This window comes from Aphelocoma coerulescens, chromosome 21 (assembly GCF_041296385.1).
Source record: "Aphelocoma coerulescens isolate FSJ_1873_10779 chromosome 21, UR_Acoe_1.0, whole genome shotgun sequence".
In the NCBI taxonomy this organism is placed as follows: Eukaryota; Metazoa; Chordata; class Aves; order Passeriformes; family Corvidae; genus Aphelocoma; species Aphelocoma coerulescens.
The window spans coordinates 6,873,160-6,898,322 of NC_091034.1; the positions used below are offsets into that span (position 1 = coordinate 6,873,160).

At 47.1% G+C, this 25,163-nt stretch overlaps 2 protein-coding genes across 5 annotated transcripts in view; both read right to left on the bottom strand.

The window, feature by feature from the left end:
• Positions 1-305: 305 nt before the first annotated feature.
• MMP23B (matrix metallopeptidase 23B) lies at positions 306-16,445 on the bottom strand. 2 transcript variants are annotated; one of them, XM_069034685.1, is made up of 10 exons: positions 16,326-16,445; positions 16,191-16,245; positions 11,351-11,680; positions 7,355-7,467; positions 5,845-5,984; positions 4,533-4,700; positions 3,731-3,895; positions 3,405-3,515; positions 2,431-2,557; positions 306-1,953 (listed from the first exon to the last, which is right to left on the bottom strand). In XM_069034685.1, exons 1-10 carry the CDS (start codon positions 16,421-16,423, stop codon positions 1,779-1,781), a joined length of 1,482 nt encoding a protein of 493 aa, XP_068890786.1. In that variant the 5' UTR covers positions 16,424-16,445; the 3' UTR covers positions 306-1,778. The 2 variants fall into 2 exon arrangements, with proteins under 2 accessions (XP_068890786.1, XP_068890787.1); XM_069034686.1 differs by lacking the exon at positions 5,845-5,984 and having other exon boundaries at positions 7,355-7,463.
• A 2,286-nt stretch (positions 16,446-18,731) lies between these two features.
• The window catches only part of MIB2 (MIB E3 ubiquitin protein ligase 2), a 38,324-nt gene continuing 31,892 nt past the window's right edge, over positions 18,732-25,163 (bottom strand). For all 3 annotated transcript variants that reach the window (XM_069035243.1, XM_069035240.1, XM_069035241.1), the window contains 5 exons: positions 24,189-24,419; positions 22,729-22,907; positions 21,526-21,710; positions 20,722-20,787; positions 18,732-19,111 (listed from right to left, as the gene is read on the bottom strand). In XM_069035243.1, the coding sequence (XP_068891344.1) occupies positions 18,870-19,111; positions 20,722-20,787; positions 21,526-21,710; positions 22,729-22,907; positions 24,189-24,419 (903 nt within the window). In that variant the 3' untranslated portion in view covers positions 18,732-18,869. The remainder of the gene's footprint in view (positions 19,112-20,721; positions 20,788-21,525; positions 21,711-22,728; positions 22,908-24,188; positions 24,420-25,163) is intronic.

Below are 25,163 nucleotides of genomic sequence, written 5' to 3' on the forward strand. Positions count from 1 at the left end.
CTTGTTTTATAAATCAATGTGGAGTTTAACTGCTGCATTCCATGAGAGGACTGGAGTTACCTGAAAACCCCAGGATCATCACAAACTGTGACAAAGGACAACTTGAAATAACAGTCCTGGAACAGTTTCTGGTTTATTTTTAGGGGTTTTTTTTGTTGTTGTTGAGTTTGTTTTGTTTTGTTTTCCTTGTAAATTTGTAGAATTAAAACACATTTTCAATTGTTTAATAGTGTGAAGGATTTCATTGCTTCACATGCAGCAAAGTGGGATGTTGGTGACAGTAAAGAGAGTTTATTTTTTATTTTAAGTAAGTAAATCGTTTGTGTCTGAATATATTTGGAAAAAAGACAATTCTGAGGTTTGTGTCCTGTTACCTTGGAGAGAGCTGGGCTGGGTTTGAGATTCCCTGACCACATTTTTTTTTGTTCTGTAAATGTATTTACAGTGGTGCAAAACTAATTACTCTATTTTATAAAACAAAAAAGATTTAATATGGAGACTTGAAACTTTATTTTCTATGAAAGTTGTTGTTGTTGTTGTTTTTTAAATATGCCCTTTTTCCATGCAGAGAAGAGCTCAGGTTTAGTGGTTGTGTAATGCCACACTCCAGTCCTTTCTGGGGCAAGAGGAGAGGAGGAATCATGTTGGAATCTCATCCTCTGGAGCCCCTGATTTGTGAAGCTGTCACTTTGTTCTGGGAACAGGGAGATCTGGAAAACACCACATTTTCATGCAACCACAGCTGGGCACCAGGCCAGCAAGGGATTAACTCAAATCCTAAACATTTTATCAGTTTCAGTACGTTCTGGAGAGTTTTCCTGGGTCGTGTGCAATGTGGATGTGCTGCAGTTGTGGCGAGTTGGGAAAGCAGGCTGGTTGTTTTCCTGGGGAGGAGGACAAATCCCTGCTCCCCTCTGCAGGAGAAACAGCTGAAACATTCCTGATTCCAGAAGCTTCCCCAGGAACCCACTGAAAAGCAGGAGTGCAGGGAAGCTCTGAAGGATTAAACCATGGTCCCACTGCATAGTTTGGCTATGACATGGAATGATTCCCTTCCCAGCTTCCCTGCCCCCAGCTTTGCCAGCCACTCCTAAGCTCTTTTCCAGCTGGATGTGGCACTTTTTACCTCATTCTGGGTGCCTGGAGGAGGAAACCACCTCATCTCCCACAGGACTCAAGGCTCAGACCCCTCAAGGACCAAGCTCTGAGCACTCAGTGCCTGTTTGGGATAAGAGGAAAACCCACAGGCCACAGGAAAGCACTTTGGGGGGAAAAGATCTTGGAATGGGCAACTGAGGAGCAAACCAGGGTTTGTGTGATCCTCATCCTTCTGACCAGTGAAAGAAAAGTAAAATTAAGGCTTAGCCTTGTAATTTCTTCTAGTGCACTGCACCAGGGTGTAAAAAGTGGCAGGAAAACATTCCCAGAGTATAAAATTTGTCCTTTTCCTGCCATCCCAGTGTTCTGGGGGCTGGGGCAGAGTCTGCTCCTGGATTGCAGCAGTTCACAGTGCCCCACACAGCTCCATCTGACACTTTTCTTACAAAAACAATGGGTTTTAATTCTCTGTACAGCAAATAGTTGATAAATTCTTTGTCATCAAAACGAATCTGGCAGAGTTTGACATCCCAGTAACAGTCTCAGAGTCTCTTTTGCCCAGGGTACCGAAGCAGCTGATGGAGAATTCAGTTGCACTACTGGAGATTAAAAATAAAATGCCAAAGAAACAATTGGAAACAGAAGCAGCAGGAACTTGAAGGGCTCATTCCAGGGCTGTGTCAGTGCTTCAGTCTGATTCTCCAGGAATAAGTAGTCAGGATTCTTTCTTTTTTCTTCACTATGCAAGTGTAAGTTCCTTCATTAATTGCATTTGCAATGATGCTCATGTGATCTTCATTTAAGGATAAATAACCTGGATATGAATATTCCAGAAGCTCCTTATCTTTATACCAGCTGTCAGAAGAAAAAAATAATAGAAATTAAACTATTTGTGGTAGGGGTTATTTCTACTAAGAATTTTTGCTGAATAAGTGTAGAGCAGAGACTTTAACAAAACACAGTTGAGGTTTAGTCTGTATTCCAGGTGGAGAATCAGGTTTAACAGGGCACTATCCTGAGTCTAAACCAACTCATGGATTTGAGCCAACCTACGTTTTAGATACATCCAGAACCTGTTCATATTTTAGTAACAACCAATTAATTATTAACTGAAAGGCTAAACTTAAATTTCAGGTTTTTCTGCAGAATATAGCCAGGGAATTTGGCTTGATGGTAGGAATTAGCTTTGTGCAACAGATACAGATTGGATTTTATCCTTTTTGAGCTCCAGATTATGAACTCCATTCTTCTTTACCCTGCTTTGTCATCCTTCCTCATGGTTTTTGGTGTGTAGAGTCTCCTAAGGCCTGGGAGAAGGGACAGAACACTTACTAGACTTTGCCTTTTTTATGGATGATCTTCTGCCCACAGCGGAAGGTGACGTTCCTGCCCTCAGAAACTGTCTTGGTTTTGGTCCTTGGTGGGGGCAGAGTGGGGGGCACCGTTGGAAATGGGAATTCTGTCCAGGGAGAGAAGGAAATGGCAAAGTTAATGAGCTTTAGCCACCCCAAAACACTTTCACAAAATCATCATTTAAGGAGCCTTAAAAGTATTCATTTAGAAGTGCCTTGTCCTGAGCAGTTTTTGGACAGACAAGTAACATAATTAATGGGCAAAGATAAAAATTCTGTGGTGTGTGAACTGAGGTGGATAAAAATCAACTTCCCTCTTCACAGCTGTGGAAGAGGAGATGAACAGTCCAGTGCCTGAGAAGCCCGTGGGATATCTGGGTTTGTAATTATCTGATTGCATCTTTCATTAATGTGGTCTAAAGGAGTATCTCTGTGCTGAAGAAAGGGGCACTGGTTATACAGGACATCCTAAGGCCAATAGTATTTATCTGAATTTAATCCCACACCTGCAGCAACTTAACCTGGTCCTGCATTGATTCCTTATCTGGATCCATAACCTGAGACTGGATAAGGTGATTATCATCCCTTATCTCCTGTTCTGTGGAGCAGCTCCAGTCCAGCTGTGCTGGAGCTGTCCTTTGTTTCTGTCCCCTCCCTGCCTCAGGACCTGCTCTGCAGCCCCTCTCTCTGCATGGCTATTGCCTGGCTCAGCTACACCAGAGAGAAATGGGACAATTTAATGTTCCACTCCATAAATGTTTAATTAGTCCTCGTTCCAGGCCTGGATCTGGACTCAGATGTACAAGACACCATCTCTGTTGTGCTGCTTGGAGTTGGATCACTTGTGTCCACTGAGTTCTGGTGTGAAATTAAGATCCTCCCTATCCCAACCTCACTTTTATCTCCTCCCTCTGTGCAGCCCCCACCCCAAATCCCAGAAAAACCCCTGGATACCGTAGCAGAAGTCACAGGTGGACGGGCAGTGCTTCTTCATCAGCTTCCTGCGCTTCTCACAGAAGCCTTTTTTTGCCCACGATGGGCACATAAATAACCTGTCCTTACAGCCTGAAACAGGAGGAGAGGAGGTGTCAGAGGGGCTGGGGGAGATGGAGAGACCCAATTTAGGTGAAATTTGTCAGTTTGTGCTCAGAAAGAACAACGTGGAGCTGGGATGGGGAACAATCTAAAGCAGGAGCACAAGAGCTGGAGGTGGGATGTGACACCATGAAAGCTCCACAGCATCCAGGCAAAGCCCTGGAGAGCAGATCCCTGCTCCTCACCGTAGAGCCTGTGGATTCCCCACACCTCATCCTGGGAGATGGTCTTTTTGCCAGTCAGGGTGGCGTTGATGTGCATGAGGGCGTTGGGGTTCAGGGAGTGCATGAGGCCCAGGGCGTGTCCGATCTCGTGGGCTGCCACATGGACCAGGTCTGTGAGCCAAACTCCTGGGGGAAGAAAAGGAAAACCAGCTGGAATTGTGTGTCATATCGAAGTACAACTGGTGTACAGCTCTGCTTTATCCCACAATTCCTCCTGGGGGAAAACCAGGGGAAAGATTTCAGCACTAGAACGGGCAATGTTGTCCCAGTTTCATCTTCTCCATAGCTGCTTGGGCCCAAACAGAGCCAATTATTTCCATGTGCTTCTAATTTCCAGCAGCAGGACCCAGAGCAGTGCCAGGCTCCAGGAGAGCTGCTCTGGACCAGCAAAGCTTGACCCAGTGCAATAGTGACCCTCCTCAGCTTCCTGCTCACTTTGTTCCCACAGCCCTGAACTGAAGAAATGGGATTGGGAAGATTCCAGTCTGAAAGAGGTTTGACCTCTGCATCCCCCACAGCCTGGAGTCAAACTCAAGCCTCTTGGCAGCATCCAGCACGTGGATTTTAACTAAGGATGTGGTTGAACTATCCAGTAATTCCACTAATTCCAGTAATTCCAGCAAGAAATGGCCCTGCCACCGCACAGTTGGAGGAACAACTTCCAAACCCACAATAAAATCCCAACTGTTTTTGTTGTCTCTTTCCCAGATCAGGCAAATCCCAGACTAAATCCCAGGCATCCACCATGTGCTCCCTGTGTTACCTTTCTTCCAGCTGAACCTGGTGTTCCCCAGGATCCAATACTCATGGTCATCAAAGTGGATTTCTCCATGGGGTGGGAAGAAGGCGTGGGCCAGTTCCCCCGTGGTGCCATCGAAACAGTGGTGGGTCAGGGACTCCAGGCAGTCCGTGTGGTTGATGGAGTAGAAACCTGTGGAAAAAGCAGCAGGTTGAGGGGTATCCAGCAGGATCAGCCTACCAGGAAGCCCCTGGATCACTGGAAAGGTCTCTGGTGGGATCCCAGGTTTTTTCCAACCTCCAGAGCCACAAAATGGAAAATAAATGCAAAGCATTTCTCAGGACTGACAGCAACACTCAGCCCCGTGCTGACCCTGGATTTAGAGCTGTTCCCAGTGGACACAAGTGAATTTCTTTTTCAGAGGGGAATGCTGAGCTCCTTCTGCAACACCACGTGGAAATGATCTTTTTGAGGGAGAGGCTGGACAGAGCTGATAACCCCTGGATTGCTCCATTTTGAACATAAATAAGCAGATGCTTTGGAGTCATGGCTGCAGCAGGATCACAGTGGATCCTGAATCCCTGGAATTGGGCACTGGGAGCTCCAGGTGGTGGCAGGACAGAGTCCTGGGAGGAACATCACGTCCTGCAGCACCAGAGGGGAACGTGTTGCAAAATGAAGTTGAATCTGCTGGCTGTGCCCTTGGCACAGGGAATCTGTGCTTCACACACAGAAATCCCAGACAGAATGGACATCTGGGCTTGAGGCTGAGCAGGAAACACCTCAGCACTGACCTTTTCTAGGCCCCAGGAAAACTCAGGAGCAGCTACAGAGCACTTGAGGGGAGGAGGGAAGGGATGGAGCAATGACTGCACCAATGGGATCAGCGAAAGGGAGACTGAACCCACCAACAGCTGGAATCCTTCACCTGCTCTGTGTGACCCTGGGGCTGTCACTCCACCTTCCAACACCCCGTTTCACCATCTGGGGAGTAAGAACCTGTGGATTCCTATTCTCCTGTGGCTTTCCCCACCTGTGGGATCCCATTCCAGAATCTGAGGATTCACTCTTGGCAAATGCCTGAAACTTCCCAACCACCATTCACAGAAAGTGTGAATTGTGACATTAATACTTCCTTGAGCAGACAAAAGCAGTTCTTCTCTGCCTGCCTAAAGGCAAAAGGACACCCCAAACCTTATCCAAGAGGCGCTGCTGAGTCCACACAGCACAGGAGGGCTCTCCTGCCTCCCAACTCCTGGATTACACGCTGGAATTGCTGGAGTCAGCACACCCCACAGCTCCCTGCCCCAGCTCAGGATCCCAGGGGGGGACTCACCAATTTTGAGGTCACTGGGGAGGTGCCGTGGGACCTCCCTGAAGCTGAACGGGGACACCTCGCTCCACATGCGGAACGCGGCCGCCAGCCCCCGGCGCGTGTCCCTGGCGCTCAGGAGGTTCCTTGGGAAGGACAGGATCCTGCAGGGACACACAGGACAGCCTCAGGAAAACACCCCTGGCTCCTCAAACAGCTGGAGGCTCTCCAGGGCTGCTTCAATCAAGGATTTCTCCAGCGTTTCAAAGCACTCACTGCAAGAGGTTCGGATCAGGAGTAGCTGGAGCTGGATGTTAATAATATTTAATAAAGCCCCCAGAGGGGTGAATAAATTCCTGATATTCTTTACAATCACATGTTCTGGACTAACTCCAGCTTTTGTTCCTCCTCTCCTGCACAGGTTCTCTTGGAAAACTGTTTTTATCCTGATTATGTCCCAGTCTGCTGTGCAGTGTCGCCAGAAGAAGAAAGAGCTGCATTCCAGCAGCAGGGAATTCTTGTTCCTGATCCTTGGGCTCCCACAGATGTGCAGACACTGGTGTGGAACACTGTCAGGCAGAACTTCCAAAAGGGTTCCAATGGATGTCAAAGGTTTGATAGGAAAACAAGTTATTTCCTTGGAAAAGACCCATAGGAAAAGGAGTTATTTCCTTTGAAAAAAATTCTAATCCCTCAGGATAGAGACTCAGAAGAGGTTTTTGCTTCGGCCACAGGGCAAACTCTGGGAAAACTCCTGGTAAAAGCTGGCAGAAGCCCTGTTTGGACCATGGAAATGCACGGGTGGCTCCTAGGAACTTACCTCGTCCCACAGGAAGATCTGCATTCAGGGAATTGCCTCAAGTGGAGCAATTGGGAAAAGCTGGGCATATTCTCTATCCCCTCTGGATGTTTTTTAGCTATGCTGATTATGTTCTCCCCTCGTCCCAGCACATCCTAAAGGGAGCAGAAGGTTTCGTATCAAGCCAGGCTGTTCATGAGAGCAAACCTGGGCCATGAAGGCTCTCACGAGGCTGAGCCTGTTTGGGATGAGCAGAAGGGGAAGGAGCAGAGCCTTCCCTCACCACAGGACTATCATCAAGAGCTTTTTGTTGTTTATTTGTCAGCAGCCTTTTCCCAAAGACAACAGCGAGAGAGATTCCTAAAACCCCTCGGCACTGAGAGCCCTGAAATCACAGAAATCCTGGGATCACATTCCACCAGGGATCTCCCTCGGCGCTGATTTCGGTTCATACAGAGCTCTTAAAAAACCACCAGGATGACAGAACTAATCCTCAATCACAACCTTCTGAGGGAGGTCCCTGTTGTGGGGAGCCTGAATCTTCCCTGAACAGTTCCACTCCAGTGAGAGGTGCAGCATTTGTCGAAACATTCCTGCTGTGGAGTGGCTTTAGCAGCTCTCCCTGCCCTGGCACACGGCTCAGCAAAAGCCCCAGGGCCAAGATCCAAAGCCATTGGATACAGCAGGAAAAGCTCAGGCCCCAGGATCACTTTTGGGGCTCATTCCAGGCCTTACTTGTAGGTGAGGTTGAAGTGGTCCCACTTGAGGTGCCCCGGGGTGATCGTGTAGCGTCTGCTCCGCGCCGGGGGCCGAGGAGGAGCTGGGATGTGCAGGGCTGAGACATCTTCCTTAAAGACAAAACAGGAGGTTGGAGGAGATGGGAGAGACTCCAGGACGGTGTAGAATAAAAACTGTGTGAAACAGGACACCTGGGGGCTGGGGAGCACCGCTGGTTCTGCCTTGGGGGTGTGCAAGGGATGAGACTGGTCCTGCATCATCCCAAAACAGCCACTCTCCTCCTGGAGAGCAGAACTGAGGCCTCAGGAGGCTCCTGGACACAGCAAGTGCTGCAGCTCTGCCTGGAAAGTTTTCATTTCCTCCTCTCTTTGCCACAGAAGAAATGTAAATCTGGAGAAATGACTAAAACAGGCAACTCTTTGTGCAGGGAGCTCTTTCAGAGAGCTGTGCTGTGCATCTGAAATGCCTTCAAAGTAAACAGGAGCCCTGGAAACCCTGGAGTGCCTTTAAAGCATCGAACAGCAAAAGCCATCACATTTTGTGACACGTCTGACTCCAGCTAGAAAAGCCTTTTAGTACCTGGAGGGAAATGAATGGGACCCAACAGGGTTTTCTGGAAGTCTTCCAGCTCTGTCTCCCCTTTTTGGGGCTGAGACACTGAAAATCTCTGGGCTCCAGAGGCACCAAGAGCCACTGACAGTGGCCATGGTATAGAAGCTGCACCACCAGAGTCTGTCCAGCCTCACAGCAGATTCCACAGGCAGCAAGAGCTGTCTCCAGTTTCCTCATGGAAGAACTGAGGCCCTGGGAGCCAAAATAGCACATCCCTGCTGTCACAGCAAGGCAGGGGCGAGAGAAGAGGCCTGAGGGGACAGCTCCTGGTCCTGCCCGAAGCACGAGCACCTTTCCATGGCTTGAACAGGAAACCTTCTCCTGCTCATGTCTGACAGCCCCATTCCCTTCCATCCTGACCTCATCTCAGCACCTTTCTTTCCTACAAGGACAGATTTCAGTGTTCCCTGCAGCTGGCTCACCCTCAGAAACCAGCACCACCTTTAAAGGACCAGGATGGTGACAGAGCTGGGAGCCAACACCTCCCTGCTGGCTGCAGATTTTTGCAGGGTTTGGATCCCATTTTTTGGTTCGCTCAGCTCCAGGCCTTGCCCCTTCCTCCCTGGGCACGTGGGATGTGGGTCACTGGCTGCCGTCCCTCTCCCTTCACCCCCAGAGGGTTTTAGCTCTGATTCTACTCTGACAATGACATTTTTTTGGGCCAGGAAAGGAAAATTCTGCCTCCTTTTGAGCAGCACAGGCAAGGTGGAGGATCTGCCGGAGCTGCAAGAGGAGCCAGGAGATTAGCTCATAATTACAGCGTAATAAGGTATTTTCCCCTTTTATTTTTCTCAAAGTTCTTTCAAGTAGAGGAGAATTATGCAAATCCTCCCTTTGTTGTTTTCTCCAGGACCCGTGCCAGGATTGGGGATGGTTACACATTTATCCTGGCATCACGATTACTGGGAATTCTGTCAGTCTCCAGAAGACTCTGACTCAGGAGTTGTTAACTTCACACTGGGGTGAGCGAGGTGTTAAAGCTCCTCAGGCTTTCTCTGTCCTTGTGCTGGATGTTCTGGCAAAGCCAGATTTGCAACCCAGCCTCTACAACCCACCGACCCCACAGCTGGTGCCATTCCCAGTTTCTGGGGCACAGGGAGCAGCAGCACAGCCCAGTTTGTCTCCTCTGGCTGTTAAATCCCTCCAGCACAGGGGGAATCCTGAGCTCTCCCAGTCCCCTGGGACAGCTCCAGCCAGATGGAGCCTGCTGGCTTCTCCTTCTGCAAGGAAAACTGCAGCCCCAAGGGAGGAAAATTATTTCTTTTCTACAACCACCGAGCATAAAAGCTTAAAGCCATTAGTGCTGAATGGACAAAGGGGGGAAATTAAAATAATGTCTCAGTTGTCCTCAAAATCCAAACCAAGGAGATCAGAGCATCAGTCACTGACCTGTGGGATCCAGGGAGGTGCCGAGTTCTTTGCTCAAACCTGGGCTCTGCTCTCCTCCAGGCTCTGTTTTAGCCACCACTGGCGCAACAAAGATGCTTTTAATTAACAGAAAGTGTCGCCAAATGAATGGGGGAAGGGTGGGGAACCACCCAAAGGCTGCAGCTCAGGCCTGGGGGTCAGACAGCAGCGCAACGACCCAGTTAAAAATCCCCAGCACAATCAAAGGATCTGGCTGGGTGCCAAAGAGCCAAGATTTTGGGGATACATGGAACTGAAAAGGTCAGACACCCTCAGGAAGAAACCCAGTGAGCTGTGGGTTAAGGTCTCAAATACTCCAAATGTTTGGGAGATACTGGAATGAGAGCATTAAATTATCTCTCTCAACAATATATATATTAAAAAAATATATAAATTCTATCTACATATAAAAATAATAGAAATAATATATAAAAATATATAAATTATAGATGTAATATAATGATATATAATAGAAATTATATATAAAAATAATACAAGTTTTCTAGAAAACTAATATGAATTTTATATTAAAATAAGATAAATTTTATATTAAAATAAGATAAATTTTATATTAAAAGATAAATTTTATATTAAAAGATAAATTTTATATTAAAAAGATAAAATTTATATAAAGAGAAATTTTATATTAAAATAAGATAAATGTTATAATAAAATAAGATAAATTTTATAGTAAAATAATACCAGTCATATATATAATAATATTAATTATATATATATAAATAAATAAAAAATTATATAGTAAAATAATACCAGTCATATATATAATAATATTAATTATATATATAAAAATAAATAAAAAATTTAAAAATACATACATATATAAAGGGAGACACTGGCCAACAGCCCTGCTCTGAATTATTCACCCTGTGCACTCAGACCTCCAGTAATTTACTTCACTGAACTGTAATGACTGTAATTAATTCCCTTCTCCCTCCCAGCCATGCAGTTCCCCTCAAGCCAAACAGACACATCACTCTGAATTAGGACCAATTAATAACAGCCTGAGCATGTGATGCAAATGAAGGGGGTAGTGCCAGGATGTTCATACACACAAAAACCAGGAGAGGATGTACCTAAAGATTCTTTTTTTAAATAAAATTAAAGGCTAAAATTAAGCTAAAGGAAAAAGTGAAGATCAACTTGTGAGAGTCCCAGAGCTTTGCCATGGTCACCTCTGGATTTAGTGTCCCAGCACATCCTGCTGAGGGATGGACCCCAAAACAGAGGCAGCTGAGAGTTCTGGAGGTCCCAGCTTAGACCCCACACCACAAGCCCTGGAGTGCAGGGAAGCTCAGCTCAGCACAGAAATCCCAATCCAGGCAATGCCACATCAGGGCTGGGGAAGTGGGGAATCCACAGGAAGAGCCAAAGCTCCGAGGGAAAACCACCCCAACCTTCTGTGAGTTCCCTGTTTGCTTGTCCCAGGCTGCACACACAGCTCCAACCCCCTGATTCCTCTGGGATGCACAATTATCTTCTGGGATCCTTTGCAAGAAGAGGGGGCTCAAACAGCCCTAAACACATCGTGGTGCCTTCTCAGACATTTATCTATTTAGATCTTTTTAATCTACAGATCCATTTATCTACTGACATCTATTTCTCTATTCAGATCCATTTATCTATAGATCTGTTTAGATCTACCCCTCTATTTAGATTTATTTAGAGATTTATTTAGATCGATTGATCTATTTAGATATTTACATATTTATCTGTTTATTTAGATTCGATATTTACATATTTATCTCTTTCAATTAGATGTTTAGATATTTATCTCTTTAGATTAGATCTTTAGATATTTATCTCTTTAGATATTTATCTCTTTAGATATTTATCTCTTTAGATATTTATCTCTTTAGATCCCAGCCTCTAACTGCAACACACAATCACCTCTATTTGACACCCCACACCCCACTCCCCTCCCAGGCGTTTGAGAAGCAGATCCCTTCTCCTCACCTGAATTTCCTGAACTGCAGCTCCAGCTGGATATTCCACAACTGCCAGCAAAGCCAGCGCAGGGAACAGACACAAAAATCCCACCGTGGTTCTCCAGCCACTGCTCTTTTTCTTGTCCAGGGACAGGGAGCTTTTCCTTCTGCCTGCAGAAAGTTGTTCTGCCTGATCCATGTCGTCCTTTAGGAGTTTTTGGAAGGAGATGGGACAGGCACTCAAGACATTCCCTGCACAGAATGCATCTGTAATCCTTGAGCTCACATTTGGAGCGTTTGTGAGTAGCCCTGCAGCTACTGCCAGAGCTGTGCAGAACCAGTGGAGTTTCAAAAAGCTCTAAAAAAAAAAAAAAATTAAAAAAAAAAATAGAAAAAGGAAAAAAAAAAGTAGACTTTACATTAAGCCTCTTTCCAATGTGCCAAAGATTCTCTCAGGCTCTGCCAAGTGGGATCATGTTACTGCAGCTGAAAGTTGGGCTGGCGGAGCAACAGCAGCAAAGTGAAACAAGCTGGGGTGGACATGAACTCTTCTCTTTAACTGTGTCATCAACAGAGGGCAAATCTGCAGTTGTCAGCTTTATGGAATGAAAAAAAAAAAAACCAAAAAAGCCCAGGGGAGGGGGCAGCAAGAGGAATCCAGAAGGGCAACATCACCCCCTTGGAATGTGTCACTGGGGATGCTCAGCGTCATTTGTCACGGGCTGTCCTCGGGATGGAAAATGAGATGCTGGAGGGCAGGCTGGGCTTGTCTGCTTGGGAAAATGCTCAGGGAGTTACAAACTGCACAAAAGTAAACACCAGCCCCTCTTCCATCAAACTTGGCTGGGGATCTGCACGTTTCTGGTGTAATTGGGTTATCGAGTGTTTTCGGAATCACGCTGATTTTGGGTCCCAAAGACTGGCTTGGAGGGGTTTGTCAGCTTGTCTTAAGCTGGGAGGTTCTTTGAGGCATCTCTAGGCTCCAGGCACAAATCAATTCAGGACTTTTTGAAAAAGCTTCCTCAGAAATTCTCAGGTTTTCAGAGACTGCTGCACTTTTCTGTCTGGTCCTGAGGAGAGGTGAACTCAACCCCAGTTCTGCCCAGGCAGAGGAAAAGAACTCCGCAAGCTCCCAGTTCCACCAGCAAATGCCAGGGAGGGGGAAGGTCATGTAAAAATTCCTTGGGGGCATTTGAAAGGGTTCAGAAAAGCCTTGTAATTTTAATAATGAAAAAATGCTTTAATTGGAATATTTTCCACCCTAGTTCATAATCAAGCCTGCAGCATTTTATAAGTTTCATGTATTTTCAGACTAAAGCCAGCCTGGAGCTTTTAAACAACTCAGGATAAATAAGGCCAGGGAGTCTGGGTGTACAATTTCATGAACATTTTCCTTTTCAATTCTCACCAAGAAAAACCACCACAAAGTGCAGCGGTCGTCCAGACCCCAGGAAAAGGACAGGATAAGGAGTAACAGGCAAGGAAGCAATGGATAGGATTACAAAGGGAAGCTGGAAGCAGGAGGAAGAGCACAAAGCCAGGGTCCAGGGCTCTCCCTCCTGTGGAATTGGCTCCCCTCAGCTGCTTGCTGCAGCTTTCTAGGGATGGTTCCTCCTTCCCCAGCAGCACCACTGGCAGAAGGAATGTGCCTGTGCATGACTGAAAAAATCCTTCATCTGGAGCTCCAGGGAGAGATGCAAATGCAGCCCCGTTTGTGGTTTGAGCTGCAATCACAGCACGAAGGGAGAAACTCAACTGATCAGTGCCCTGAGTCCCCGAACTCTCAAAGTTTCTTTTAGAGCCTGCAGATGAGAACAGAAAGGCTGATTGAGAGGGGAGTCTTGAAGGAAAAACCTGCCTTGGAATGGGGCTCAAACCTCCAGCCAAGAACTCTTCTCCAGTAAGGCAGCACTGGCTTGAAAGAAAAATATTGTTATCAAACACAGAGCTGGAAGAACATTGAGTCACGGAACAGCTTTAAGTGCCTCTGCCTCTCCCAGAGCCAGCAGGACTCAGCAGTGCTCGAGGGAGATTTTAATTTATGCTCTGCACACCCACCTCTCCCCCTGCCAGAGCATCCCGGTCCCTCGGGGCAGTTCAATGTCCCCCAGTCCTGACCCAGGGCAGGGCTTTGTCCTGCACCTTGGTCAGGCTCAGAGCCCAGCTCTGGGCAGGTGAAGAGACTTGCCCGAGGTCGCTGTGGAATCTGGCAGATCGGGAACCTGAAACCCTCCAAGCACCCACTCACTGCCTCATTTTTGTGAAGGGGAGCACGGGAGCCTGAGCTTTGAAGCAGAGATTGGGGACTCACACAAGCACAGCCTGAGGGGACCAAGAATTTCCTTCTTAATGTAAAGAAAGTTAAAGTTTATGTAAAATCCATCTCAGCACAGCCCCTTGCAAAGAGAGTGCACAGAGCTTTAGTAAAAACGTGTTTTTAGCACCTCACTGTTTCTGAAAACTTCTCCATGCAGCTACTCAAGGTTAGCACAGCCAAGAAAACCCTTTTCCATGAGTCACTGAACGATTCTGAATGGGAAGAGACCACACTGCACATGATCTCTTTTATCTTGGGCTGGCTGAATGGGAGTCTTGGGCTGCAGAGATGATCCACGACCTCTGTGACATTTTAGGATCCTGCTCCCCTGTCAGGTTATCCCTGGATGGATCAGCAGGGAGAGCAGGGTTTCTTGGAAAGCACTTTGCTTTCTCTCCCCTCATGCTGGGCATGCACTGTGCCCATCCACACCGAAATTCAGCGCACCCAACCCCACCAAACCCCTGGCTGCAGAGCGTTCTCAAAATGATTCAAGTTTAAGCCAAATATTTGCTGAGAAACCAGCTCAGCAGTAAGGCCAAGACAAACCTCAGTTTTTAGGGCAATGAGAGTCAGATGAGGAGAGCTCCTCTGCTGAGGCACTCAGGACTCCCAGATGCAGCTGGTGGAGCTAAAGGAGCCTCAGGATCTCCTTGCTGTGCCCACCAGCAATGCCCCTGATAAAGCCCCTGCGCCTCTGGAGCCAGCAGGGCACAGAACCCTCAGCTGGAAATACTCCCCACACTTTACCAGGCAGCTGCTGCTGCAGCACCAGAGTTCTGCTGAGTTTTAGAGGTTCTGGAGTGCAGATATTTGGTTTGGACTCCAGGCAGGATCTGTCATCCTGACTATATTTGGACTGCAGAAACATTCCTGGCGTTGGTTTGTGTCTCTGAGCAGTGGAACACATGACACTGAGGGAATCCATACGGTGTAATGGGGAAAGGGGAGCGAGGCAGGGCACGGAACTGACTCTGCTTTGTCTTCCCTGCGAGCAGCAGGACCTGGATTCTCGATTGTAGGGAGCCGGGATTTTCCAAGCCAGCATCCAGGGATGCACATCCCGAGCTCTGGGAAGCAGCAAGCTCTGAACAGCTGTCAGGAGGGAAGGAATGTTGCATAAAACCCACAATGGGCAACGAGGGGCCGTGGAGAACATAAAGCACGGCATTATTTGCACAACACGATGCACTCCCCTTGTTCAATCACCTCAGCCTGGCTTTGCTCTTTTCACTCATTTGCTGAAATGTTTGGTTTAAAGCAGGGCTGTGCATAACACACAACACATGGCTCCCTTCCCCAGGGCAGCCTTTAGCTCAAAATTAAGTATTTTTTCACCTCTATGGATTATTCTTAGCATTTCTCTCCTTTCCTTTGTTCAGCCTCCACGAAATGTTATTTTCAGCACTATTTCCAGTATCTCCACTCCATTTCTCAGGACACTGGCACTGCTTCATCCCAGTCCCCAAAACAACACAAAACCAATCTATGACAACAAATATTACAACAAAACCTGTGCTAACAGATGCATCAAGAGAACAACCACCAGTCTGGCTGTCCCAAAGGAACCTCACCTCTCAGGAAACCTCGTTATTTATTCAGGGCTAAGAGCCTGTTATTCATCACTGGAACAAAACACTCCCATCAGCTTCCCCTGCTGGGATTTGGGAAATCTGCACAGAGGTGGGGAAAGGAGAAGGACTCAATATCTGATGGCTCAAGGCACCAGGAGCAGGATTTTCATCTGCAGGGCACTGCTCCAAAGCCAGGCCACAGGGAATGTGATTTACCACAGAGCAGCTCCTCGGTGGCCCATGTGAAAGGAATCAGGAAACCCTCACAGCCCTTCCTTTAAAAAGCACTTACAGATTTAGCCCTTCAGCTCCCAACTTGGGGGGAAAAGAAAACAAAACCAACAACCCAACATTCTTGCGTGGTTCCTGTGGGAATGGCACTGAAAATTTGTGCTTTTTCTGTGGGTCGTGGGCTAAAAAAAGGGTTTTGTGTGCTCTAACAGGGAGCAATGCTCCCCAGGGAGGGGGAGAACAGGAATGTTTGGGGCCTGAAGAGAATTCTCCCACTTTCTGTCCTGCAGCCCCTCGTGATCAGCATCTGCTGATGTTCCTAGAAAAATCCATGCTCTGATGAATAACAAATGAGCTGAAAACAGCTCCAGCTGGCAAGGAAAAAGGAATATTTTGCTTAACTGTCAGTTTGAGCTGCTGCTCACAGAAGGGCCTGCACTGGCCTGACCTCGCCTTACACAGAGCCCTGACCCCAGGCAGGAGCTCAGCACTGCAGTCCTGGCCACGCAGGGAGCAGAACTTCAGGGATTAAATCAGGGAGAAAGGTTTCTCAAACCACAGATAACGAAGTGAATCCACACTGAACTAAAAACTGCTCCCCTGGGTGGGGATATTTTTGTCGCTGGTGGGATGTATTAATAAGCTGTTATTAATATTATTAATCCATTTGTGGGTGGACCAACCCTCCTGGAATCCTGGGAGCAGCACTGATTAATGGGAACATAAAGGAGAGATGGGTTCCTTACCTGACTCTGCCTTTTAACTATTTCCCTTCTCTCTACTCCCTCAGTCTCACAGTGCCTGTAAAACACAGCATTTTGGCCACACTTCCAAACAAAAGATTTAGAAAACTCTTGTGCCAAGTATGAGTATGAACTGACCTGTTAAAATTGAAGTTGTACACCAGAAAAACTTGGGAATATTGAAGGCTCAGAGATGCATCCAGGAGATGGCAGGAGCTCCTTTGCAGAGGACCCATCCAAGCCTCCTTTTTGGGAGACCAGCTGGTCACAAACATCAAGCAGAAAGCTGCTCATTACCCACACTAATTAACCAATGATGGTATTTGCCTTTAAAGGAGCATTTCCCACTGCTCTGGCATCTCCTTCCCTCCCTACAGCAGCAGGAATAACTTCCCTGTTCCTATAACCAGCAAGAAATGCAAAAACCAGCAAGAAATGCAAAAACCAGCAAGAAATCCAATAGGAAATGGGTAGAAAATGATAAAAAGATCTTCCCCCACCTCTCCTGTCTCACGAGCTCTCAGCAGATTTGACACAGGTTTATCAAGGAAGATAAACCAGAACTTCCCTCTCCCTTCCAAAGCCTGAGCTGAGCCCAGCGTGGGGGGCAAAGTTTGCCAAAAACATTCTTGGCACAAAGGGGCACCTGCTGCCTTCTGCCACCTCTTGAGTTGAAAACAGATAAAACATAAAATTGAGGGGAGTTCTTCCCTCCCTTCAAAATCTCTTTTCATTAGCCAGGAAAGGAAAAAAAAAAATCATTTTTAAACAACTTCATTTTCTGCAACAGCTGCACAGCTTGGAAGTCAAAGGCTGCACTCTTCCTACAATTTTTTTTTCCTTTAGGGAAAAGAATCACTTGGAAGCCTCTCTTCATTTAGCACCCAAAGAAACCATCTTAAAAAAATTAAGCAGATGCTCCATGTTGTTTTTCCTGAATAAAAGGACACCTTTGGAATGAGAGATGAGAATTGCACAACAGATATTGAACATTTTGCCACCTCTGTCCCCTCTCCCCTGGTGCCAGCACAAATACAACACACATGGTGAAATATCCTTCAGCATTTTGGATTTATGGGGAGGCTTGTGAATGAATTATTCTTTAAAAAAAGCTTAGCATGGGACTGGGGTAATAAATAGTGTGCAAAATGATTCCCTTGTACCAAAAAGTGGTGGATAAAAGCAGCTCTTACAGGATGAAGTTGGCTCAGATTTGTACTTTTTGAGAGCAGCCTTTGCAGAGCACTTTTGTTTTGCTGCCCCAGCAAAGATTTTGGGGAAATTTCTGACTTATTCCAAAGGGATTCCCATCAGCATGAACTTCTGGGAAAGAATGAGAACCTGCACCTCTGATTTTTACACCAAAGTTGATTCTGAAATTCAGCTTTATGTTACTTGGGTGTTAAGTACGACCCAAGCAAATAATTTAGGGGTTATATCTGATCCATTTTCACAGGTTAAAAAAAAAAACAACCACCTAGTGACTATTTTGATAAGTATTATCTCTAGGAGGCAAGAATTGGTGAAATAACTTTCTCAATACACCACAGGGTTGTAAGTAATAAATATTCCCATAACCACCACACATTCCACACAGTTCAACATATCTTGAAAAGATTTGCCACCTCTTTGCTAACGAACAAAGGGAGCAGAGGAACACAGGAATCGGGGTTTTTTTTGTTTTGTTTGTTTAAATATTGCTTCCAATACGTAACAAACAGGAGGTTTGGGCATCATTGTGTCACCAGAGATACCCCCCACACAAAGAGCCACACTTCCACCAAAATTTACTTTACAGGATGACTCAGTGGATAATAATTCTTCACTCAGTTGGAAAACAGTACAGCTGAATCCAGAGTGCAGCTACTGTTTGTACATTCATTTTTAATGCTCAGGAAAATATATACTTTTATTTTATTAAGTTTTGCTGCAAAACAAAGAAACAAAAATGAAATCCCTTTTCCCCCCCCCTCCCCCCATACCTTAATTATTACTATTTATTTTCTTTACACTTTGATTGGAGTATTTAACACCTGCCTTTGGCATTATGGATAGAAAGCTCAGGAGTCTCTGAACACACGGTTGTGCCGAAAAAAGAAAAAAGAAAATAAAATATGGAAGAAGAAGAGGAGGAAGAGTGTCACTTAGAGGTCAGAAATATTTGTTGTAACAGATTTTCTCCAATCAGTGTTCACTACTTTTTCTCTAAGGCACACACTCTGTCTTTAGGACCTCCTGACATCCAGGTTTGCCTCTCGGTGCTGTTGTTGAGCCCCAAGGGTTCAGAGGGGGCTGATTTGGGACATCACCTCCCTGTCCCTGACATCTGGGAGAGCTGATCCCCAGGATCTCCTCGGGAATTGAGTGGGAGCTCCCAACAGTCCTGGAGCTGGATGCCTCTGGAGCATCTCCTGGGGAATCTGTTCAGCTCTGCTCTGGAAGTGTGGCTGGGTCAGTGGTGGTGGTGGTGGATGAGCAGCACAGGTGAGGGGCTGTCCCCTCCCTGGGACACCGCGGCAGAGTGGCCTCCTCCTCCTCCTCCTCCTCCTCCTCCTCCTCCTCCTCCTCCTCCTCCCCCCAGCACATCCCTTCTGTGCTTCCCTCTCTTTTTTCCAGGGAGCCAAACCCCTCAGAGCGTGACAGAAGGGAAGCAGAGGAGGACGTGGGGCCGGGGGGGGATCCTCAGACAAAGATCTGGATCCTCTCCCGGATGGCCTGGCGGCAGATGGGGCACACGGTGAGGGCGGAGCTGCAGTCTGGGCACGAGCCGTGGCCACACTGGAACACCAGCTTGATCTGGTCGTCGATGCAGATGGGGCAGGTGATCCTCTCCTCCATCTGCCTGTAGCGGCTCTGCAGCTCCTCCATCAGCTTCCTCTGCTCCGTGGACTCGGAGCTGGGGCTGCACTCCACCTCTGTGCTGTCTGTGGGCAGAGCACGGGGTCAGAGCAGGGTTAACCACGGGGTGCTGCTCCTCAGCAGCAGCATTTCACTCACACTGCACTCTCTGCACTGAGTCTCATCCAGGGATTAAATAAAAAAGCCTTGGGGTGATGCTTTTTACAGACTGTTGCCTTCCTCTGCTTACTTGCTCAGTGGTTTGGGTGTGTTTGGGGTGGTTTGTTGGTTTTTTTTTTTAATCCTGAGATTCCTGCCTTGGTGCTCTGGAATATGCTGCTCCCTTCAAGTGAAAATATTCAAAGGTGGTTGATGTTCTCACAGTGCCACAAACACTGTGTTCTCTCACCTCCTGGTCACACTCGGGAACTCAAATTTCTGGCTAAGAAATGTGTGTGTGTCTTTCAGGATGAGAAAAGAAAGATTCAGAAGAAACCATCTGAATGACTTGTGTTGATTTTTATGCACATGAAGCTACACAAGTAAGAGTCATTTGGTCAGCTCTGTGAAATGAAAGAATCCCAAATCCTGCCTAACTGGAGCTTAGGTAAATATTCTCCTGGTTTCAGCTCCCACTGCTCATCTTCTGCTCCTGAATCACTGATTAGGCAGCTTTACACTTCACTTCAGATGTCCCTTTCCTCAGCATTCTGGAATTGCACATCAGTGGTGCAAGAAGTGACTTCAAATCCTCTCCTTGGGGACAGGGAGTTTGTCAAAGGCAAGCACTGAAGACAGCACTGCTGGGGAAATCCTGCTGGTATTTGAGAGACCTTGATGTTCCTCCTCCACTGGAAACCTGCCTGCAAATGTCTTATTTGGAATTCCCATCATTATTTCGCTGCCAGTCTGCAGCACAGACAAATGCTCCTGTCCACTGTCAGGTCAAAGTGGTATTTTTGGCATTGTGCAGCTCCAAAGAGGAGTTCTGGCTCTGCCAGCTGTGCATGTCCAGTGCCATGGGACTGATTCCTGCTTTTTTTCCAGGCATCAGGTGACAAGGCTTGAGCCTGACTCCAAAAAGGAGCCCACAATGCTCAGTCACGTGCAGCAGGACATGCAATTAAACCCTCACGTGCCCTGGGAGCGATCTCAGCCCTCACAAGCACTCTGGGAAAGGCTTCAGTGGCAAAAACAAACCCTGCTGACATCACAACTCATCCTGACACTGGGAAATGTGGGCAGGAGACAAATCTGTTTGAAACTGGGCTAAAGAGCTTTATTGAAACACTGGGACATGCCAGCCCCACACAGACACTGATTTCAGCCCAGGGACAAGCGAGGCTTGCACAAGATGTAATTTTCCCTCCCTCATAAGTTTTCACTGTTAAATCACCCCATGTGAGAACACACTGGGGAACCTGGGGTTTGCTTTCACTACACAAAATAAGCCAGGCCCAGGCAAAGCTCCCCTAAATGTCCTGTCCTGTCTATGCAGTTGAGCTTGGCCTGGGTGACCTGAGAAAATCTACTTTTTTTCTCTCTAAAGGTGGATAATGCACACACACACACACGCAAAAAAAAAAAGCCAAAAGAAATGAACTCTTATTTCACTGAAAATCACTGATACCCCTCAAACTAACACTGTGCAGGACCCTCCCCACAGCCCTGATCAGCAGCAACAGCCAGAACATACCTTGTTTCAGTTTTTTGGTTATCGTCACTTGACATTTGATGCACTTCTTCATCCTCCTGGAGCATTCTACCACAGGTGACACAAGGAGAGATGACAATTAAGGCCACAACAGACTCAAGAATATCAGATTTGGACAACCTGAGGCCTCCCTGGGTGAACTGAGGATTGTTCCTGCATGGAATGAGGTCATTACCTGCTTTCTGAGCTGTGCCCTATTCCCTTGTTTAATTTTCCCCAGGTCAGCAGCAAACACACCACCTTTAAATCCTCCCTGCTCTGTGCCACTGGAGCTGCTGCACTGATCCCAAGAGCTCTGGGGATCTGGGGAAGAGGATGAAGCTCTGGCACAGAGTCCTGACCAAATTCCCTGTGGTCCCACTGTGCTGTGTGAGATAAACTTGCTGACAAGTCTGAGCAGGCTGCCCTTAAATCAGCTGAAATGCAAAGAGTTACGAAAGCCAGAGGAGAGGGAAATCCTTCTCAGGAGGCTTCTGAGGGATGAAGCACTGACAGCCAGAACTGAGGCATGTGGCTCTCCCTCTGAATTGCCCAGGCATCTCTGAGCCCAAGCAAAGCTGCCTGGAGTCCCAACCAGCAGGTGGGCAGAACATTCTGTGTTTTTCAGAGATAACTTTGGCTGTCTGAGATGCTGCAATCAGGCTGGGGTTGCTTCAGGACACAAACAGCACAATAGCTCTGTGTCTAAGCAGGGCTGGATTTCTGACAGGGCAGACAGAGAGGCTGGGTGGGGGAACAGGGAAGAAAAACATTTTAAAAAAGGGGAAAAAATCAGCGTGGACTCACCTTCACACACAATACTGTGCTGGCATGGGAAGAAATGGATGAGCAAGGCCAGCTCTGAGCAGACCAGGCACTCTGTGGGCACTGCCACGCTGGAGACACTGAGGTTGGTCATGGTGTTGGGCGTGGTGTGCACACGGCGAAGGCTGCAGGTGATGGTTGAGCTCTCTGAAGAAACCTGCTGTTCCCTGCAAGCAGGAGCCAGCAGGAAATGTGAGCCACAAGCTCCTGCAGCAGTGGGTAACACTGAACTGATCCCTGGGAAACACTCCTCAAAGAGACAGAGCAGCACATGCTCAGGGAGGATAAACCTGGGAACCTTCCCTGCCCTGCTGGGAGCAGCTCAGCTGGAATCCTGACTAGTTCTGTCCAAAAAGAAAGGAAAAGAGCAGGGATCTCGAATATTTACACTAGTTGAAACTGCTCTTTTGGAGGTAACAGTAAGGTAACAGCACAATCATCTGCTGAAACCAGTAATGAGAAGTGCCAGCCTGACAAAAATGACATTTTTTAAGCAAAAAGCTCAATCCAACACATACTGAACTGACAGAATTCCTAGGGAAGATGCTAAAGGGACACATTTCACCTGGAATTTGCAGTGGGCCAGAAGCACGGCCAATGGCAGCACTGCTGGGTGGTTCCTCCTCCAGCAGGAACAGCACTGAGCCTGTGCCCTCAGATCAAACAGAACTCTGCTTTCATGTTTGCAAAGTCAAAATCCAAACAAATGCTTCTCAGAACCCGAGCTAAAGCCAGCTTTGACTTGCTATACTCTCCCTTTGGCATCTTCTCAGCTATTTCTCTTATCAGCTTCAAAACAAGTGCTCATCTAGCCCTGGAATAAATTCTGTGGGTTTCGGTGCCCACTCTTTTGTCACACTCTCTTTAAATATCTGTCAATGAAGAATCAAATGAAAGTAAAACAGAGCCCAGGATTACTCTGCAAAGTTGCTCTTGGCCTCAGTGGCCAGGCTCCTCTTGGCCTCAGTTTGCACAGAGCCACATTAATCTGCTTTCCCAACCCTTCCAAACCCAGCACACACCCTCACATAACCCCTCCAGAAACACAGGGCAGCTCCAGAAGAAACAGGAGGTGCTCAGGGTGACATCCAGAGCGTCTCAGAGAGGCTCCATCACTCCTGGAGCAGCTGCAGAGACACCAGAGCTGGGAAAAACTCTGGTTTGCAAGGGTTTCCTGAGGCTTACCTGAATTTCTGTGAGAAGTCTTTGACAATCTGGATGATCCTTCCATCTGTAATGAGGTCCAAAGGAGACTTTCCCCGATGATTTGCATAATTAATGTCTGCTCCTTCTTGTGCTAAGTAGCAGGCAATGGCAGTCCCAACATTCAGCTCCACATTTCCCAGGAAGCCAGAAGCCTGCAGCTAAAAGAAGTTGAGAAACACACTCTGTCAACAGAAGCAGCTTCTGATCCCCTGCTCTGATTTGTATCAAAATTTAAATAAAGTCTTAAACCTTGTGCTTAAAACTTGGAAGTGCAACTTTTTGAAAGCACACAAAGATTCTTTTGGCCTTTATGTAAATAATGGGTTCAAATCTTGCATTTCAGGGCCAGGAGTGCCTCAGACTGATCCTACCTGGTGATAATCCCTACAAATCAGAGAAATGGCCATTCACTTCTCCAGGGAGTGAAAAGGAAGAAGCTGAAGACCCCACAGAACTGGTGAGCAGCTGCTGCACAGGGCCCTAAATGACAGCTATTTAAAGAGCCAAATTTTGATGTGCATGATCCCAAATAATTTGAAGTCAAGTCACATATTCCAATGACTTAAAAGACCAGAGCATGTCAGCCAGGGCAAGTAAAATTAGATGTGAAGGAATCTACAGCATTTAGAGATGATGTTACTGTAAATAATACTGGGAATGACATGCACAGATCCCTCTTCAGGACTTCCTGCAGCCAGAACCTCAGACCTGCACTTGAACCATCAGCTCCTGGTGGTTTGGTAAGGAGCAGGATGGAAGAGCAATGCACTGTGCTTTTCCAAACAGCTAAAAAGGAGGAATGGGTGGTTTCACTTACTCTGATAATTTCAAATTAAATAATAATAATAATTTTTGAATTTATGCTGGATTTTCCAGTGAATTAAATTATCCCCAGACCTTTGGCCTATCCTGCAGTGATTTCTAGATCTTTATGTCCATGGATACAGAGCAGCACAGAGAAATCCAGTTCAGGCTTTGTAACAGCTTTCCCCTTCTCCTTCAGCCTGCTCCATCCCCCCTCTCCCCCTGCTGTACATCTGCAGATAACTGGGGTGTCTGTGGTCAGCTCTCCTCATATTTTCCATGCCATCAGACAGAAATGAATTGCTGTGGTTCTGGGGCATGAATTAAACCCAGGAGTCTCTTGGCTCTGCAGCTGGATTCATGACCTTTCTCATGTCAGGAAAGAAGTGCACAATGCTCATAAAAATATCAGAGACAGCTCTGAATTGTTGTCTGACTATGTCAAGTTTCATGCTATAAATTCAGGAGGATCTATTCCTGCCTTCCCACAAGCAAGGCCTGTTTCCATGCTCCCCATCTGAACCGACTTTGGAGTTTCCCTACCTTCCTTCAACCCCTTGACCCCACAACCCGCTGATGTTGTACCGTGGAACATTTCCCTGCCCCTTGGTGCTGGAATTCTGCTCCCAGCTCACCTTGGAAAGGAGGGACGCCCCCATGTCCCCCTCCCGCTTCTCCACGGCGAGGGCCATGAGCTGCTGGCGCTCCAGGGCGATGTGCATGGCCGTGTCCCCATCCTCATCCTCAGCATTGACATCACTGCCCTGGCTCACCAGCAGCTGCACCATCCCCACGTGGCCCTGGATCACAGCCAGGTGCAGCGGGCTCTGGTTCCGGTTGTTCTTCAGGTTGACGTCGCAGCGACCCTGGAAAAGCAGGAATTGCACCAGAGGGAGTTGTGGCTGCTGAGTGTGGCTGGAGAACTGGGAGTGTGATGCCTTTTCCTGGTCTTAAAATCAAGAGTCATGCACGGTTAGAAGGGGAAAAGGGATTTTACCTTGGTGTTTATTTTAAGGATCCTTAGGTGCACATGTCCAGGTCATGTGCATCGAGATGCACCCTGCCCAATCTGCCCCCAAAGATGGGGTATATCATTATAGGTGTTACTAATTAGCAGATCTATCAAAGATTCCCCAATGAGAGGCTCGAGTGAGCCCCCCTCCCCAAGGAGCCTTCCCCTGGATGGTTCTATCTTGGTTTACAGAATGTGTTCTGGAGAGGACCTTGGGCTCTGGGGCACACTGATCTCTGGCTACGAAGCTTCTAAAATGCTGAGTCTCTCAGCTTGACAAACAAGCCCAAGAATGTAGGGAAAAAGCACTAGGAATACAGAAGTTGTAAAAAGTTGTAACAGGAAGGCAAAGAAAAGGCAAAAAATCTTCATGGCATCAAGTGTGGGGCCTGGGAGGGCCCAAATCCCACTTTATCTTCACTGAACATTCCAGTTCCAACCCGCTTTGTTCTGAGCCAAGACACCTTTCTCCTCCCTGCCAGTGCCAAAGGAGAATCCCCCCCCAGGAATGCCAAGCCCTGCTCTTCAGCCTGGCAAACAGTGCCAGTTCTTCAAAGGGACAGGGACATCCCTGTGGGTCTCAGTGTTAACTCAGGAG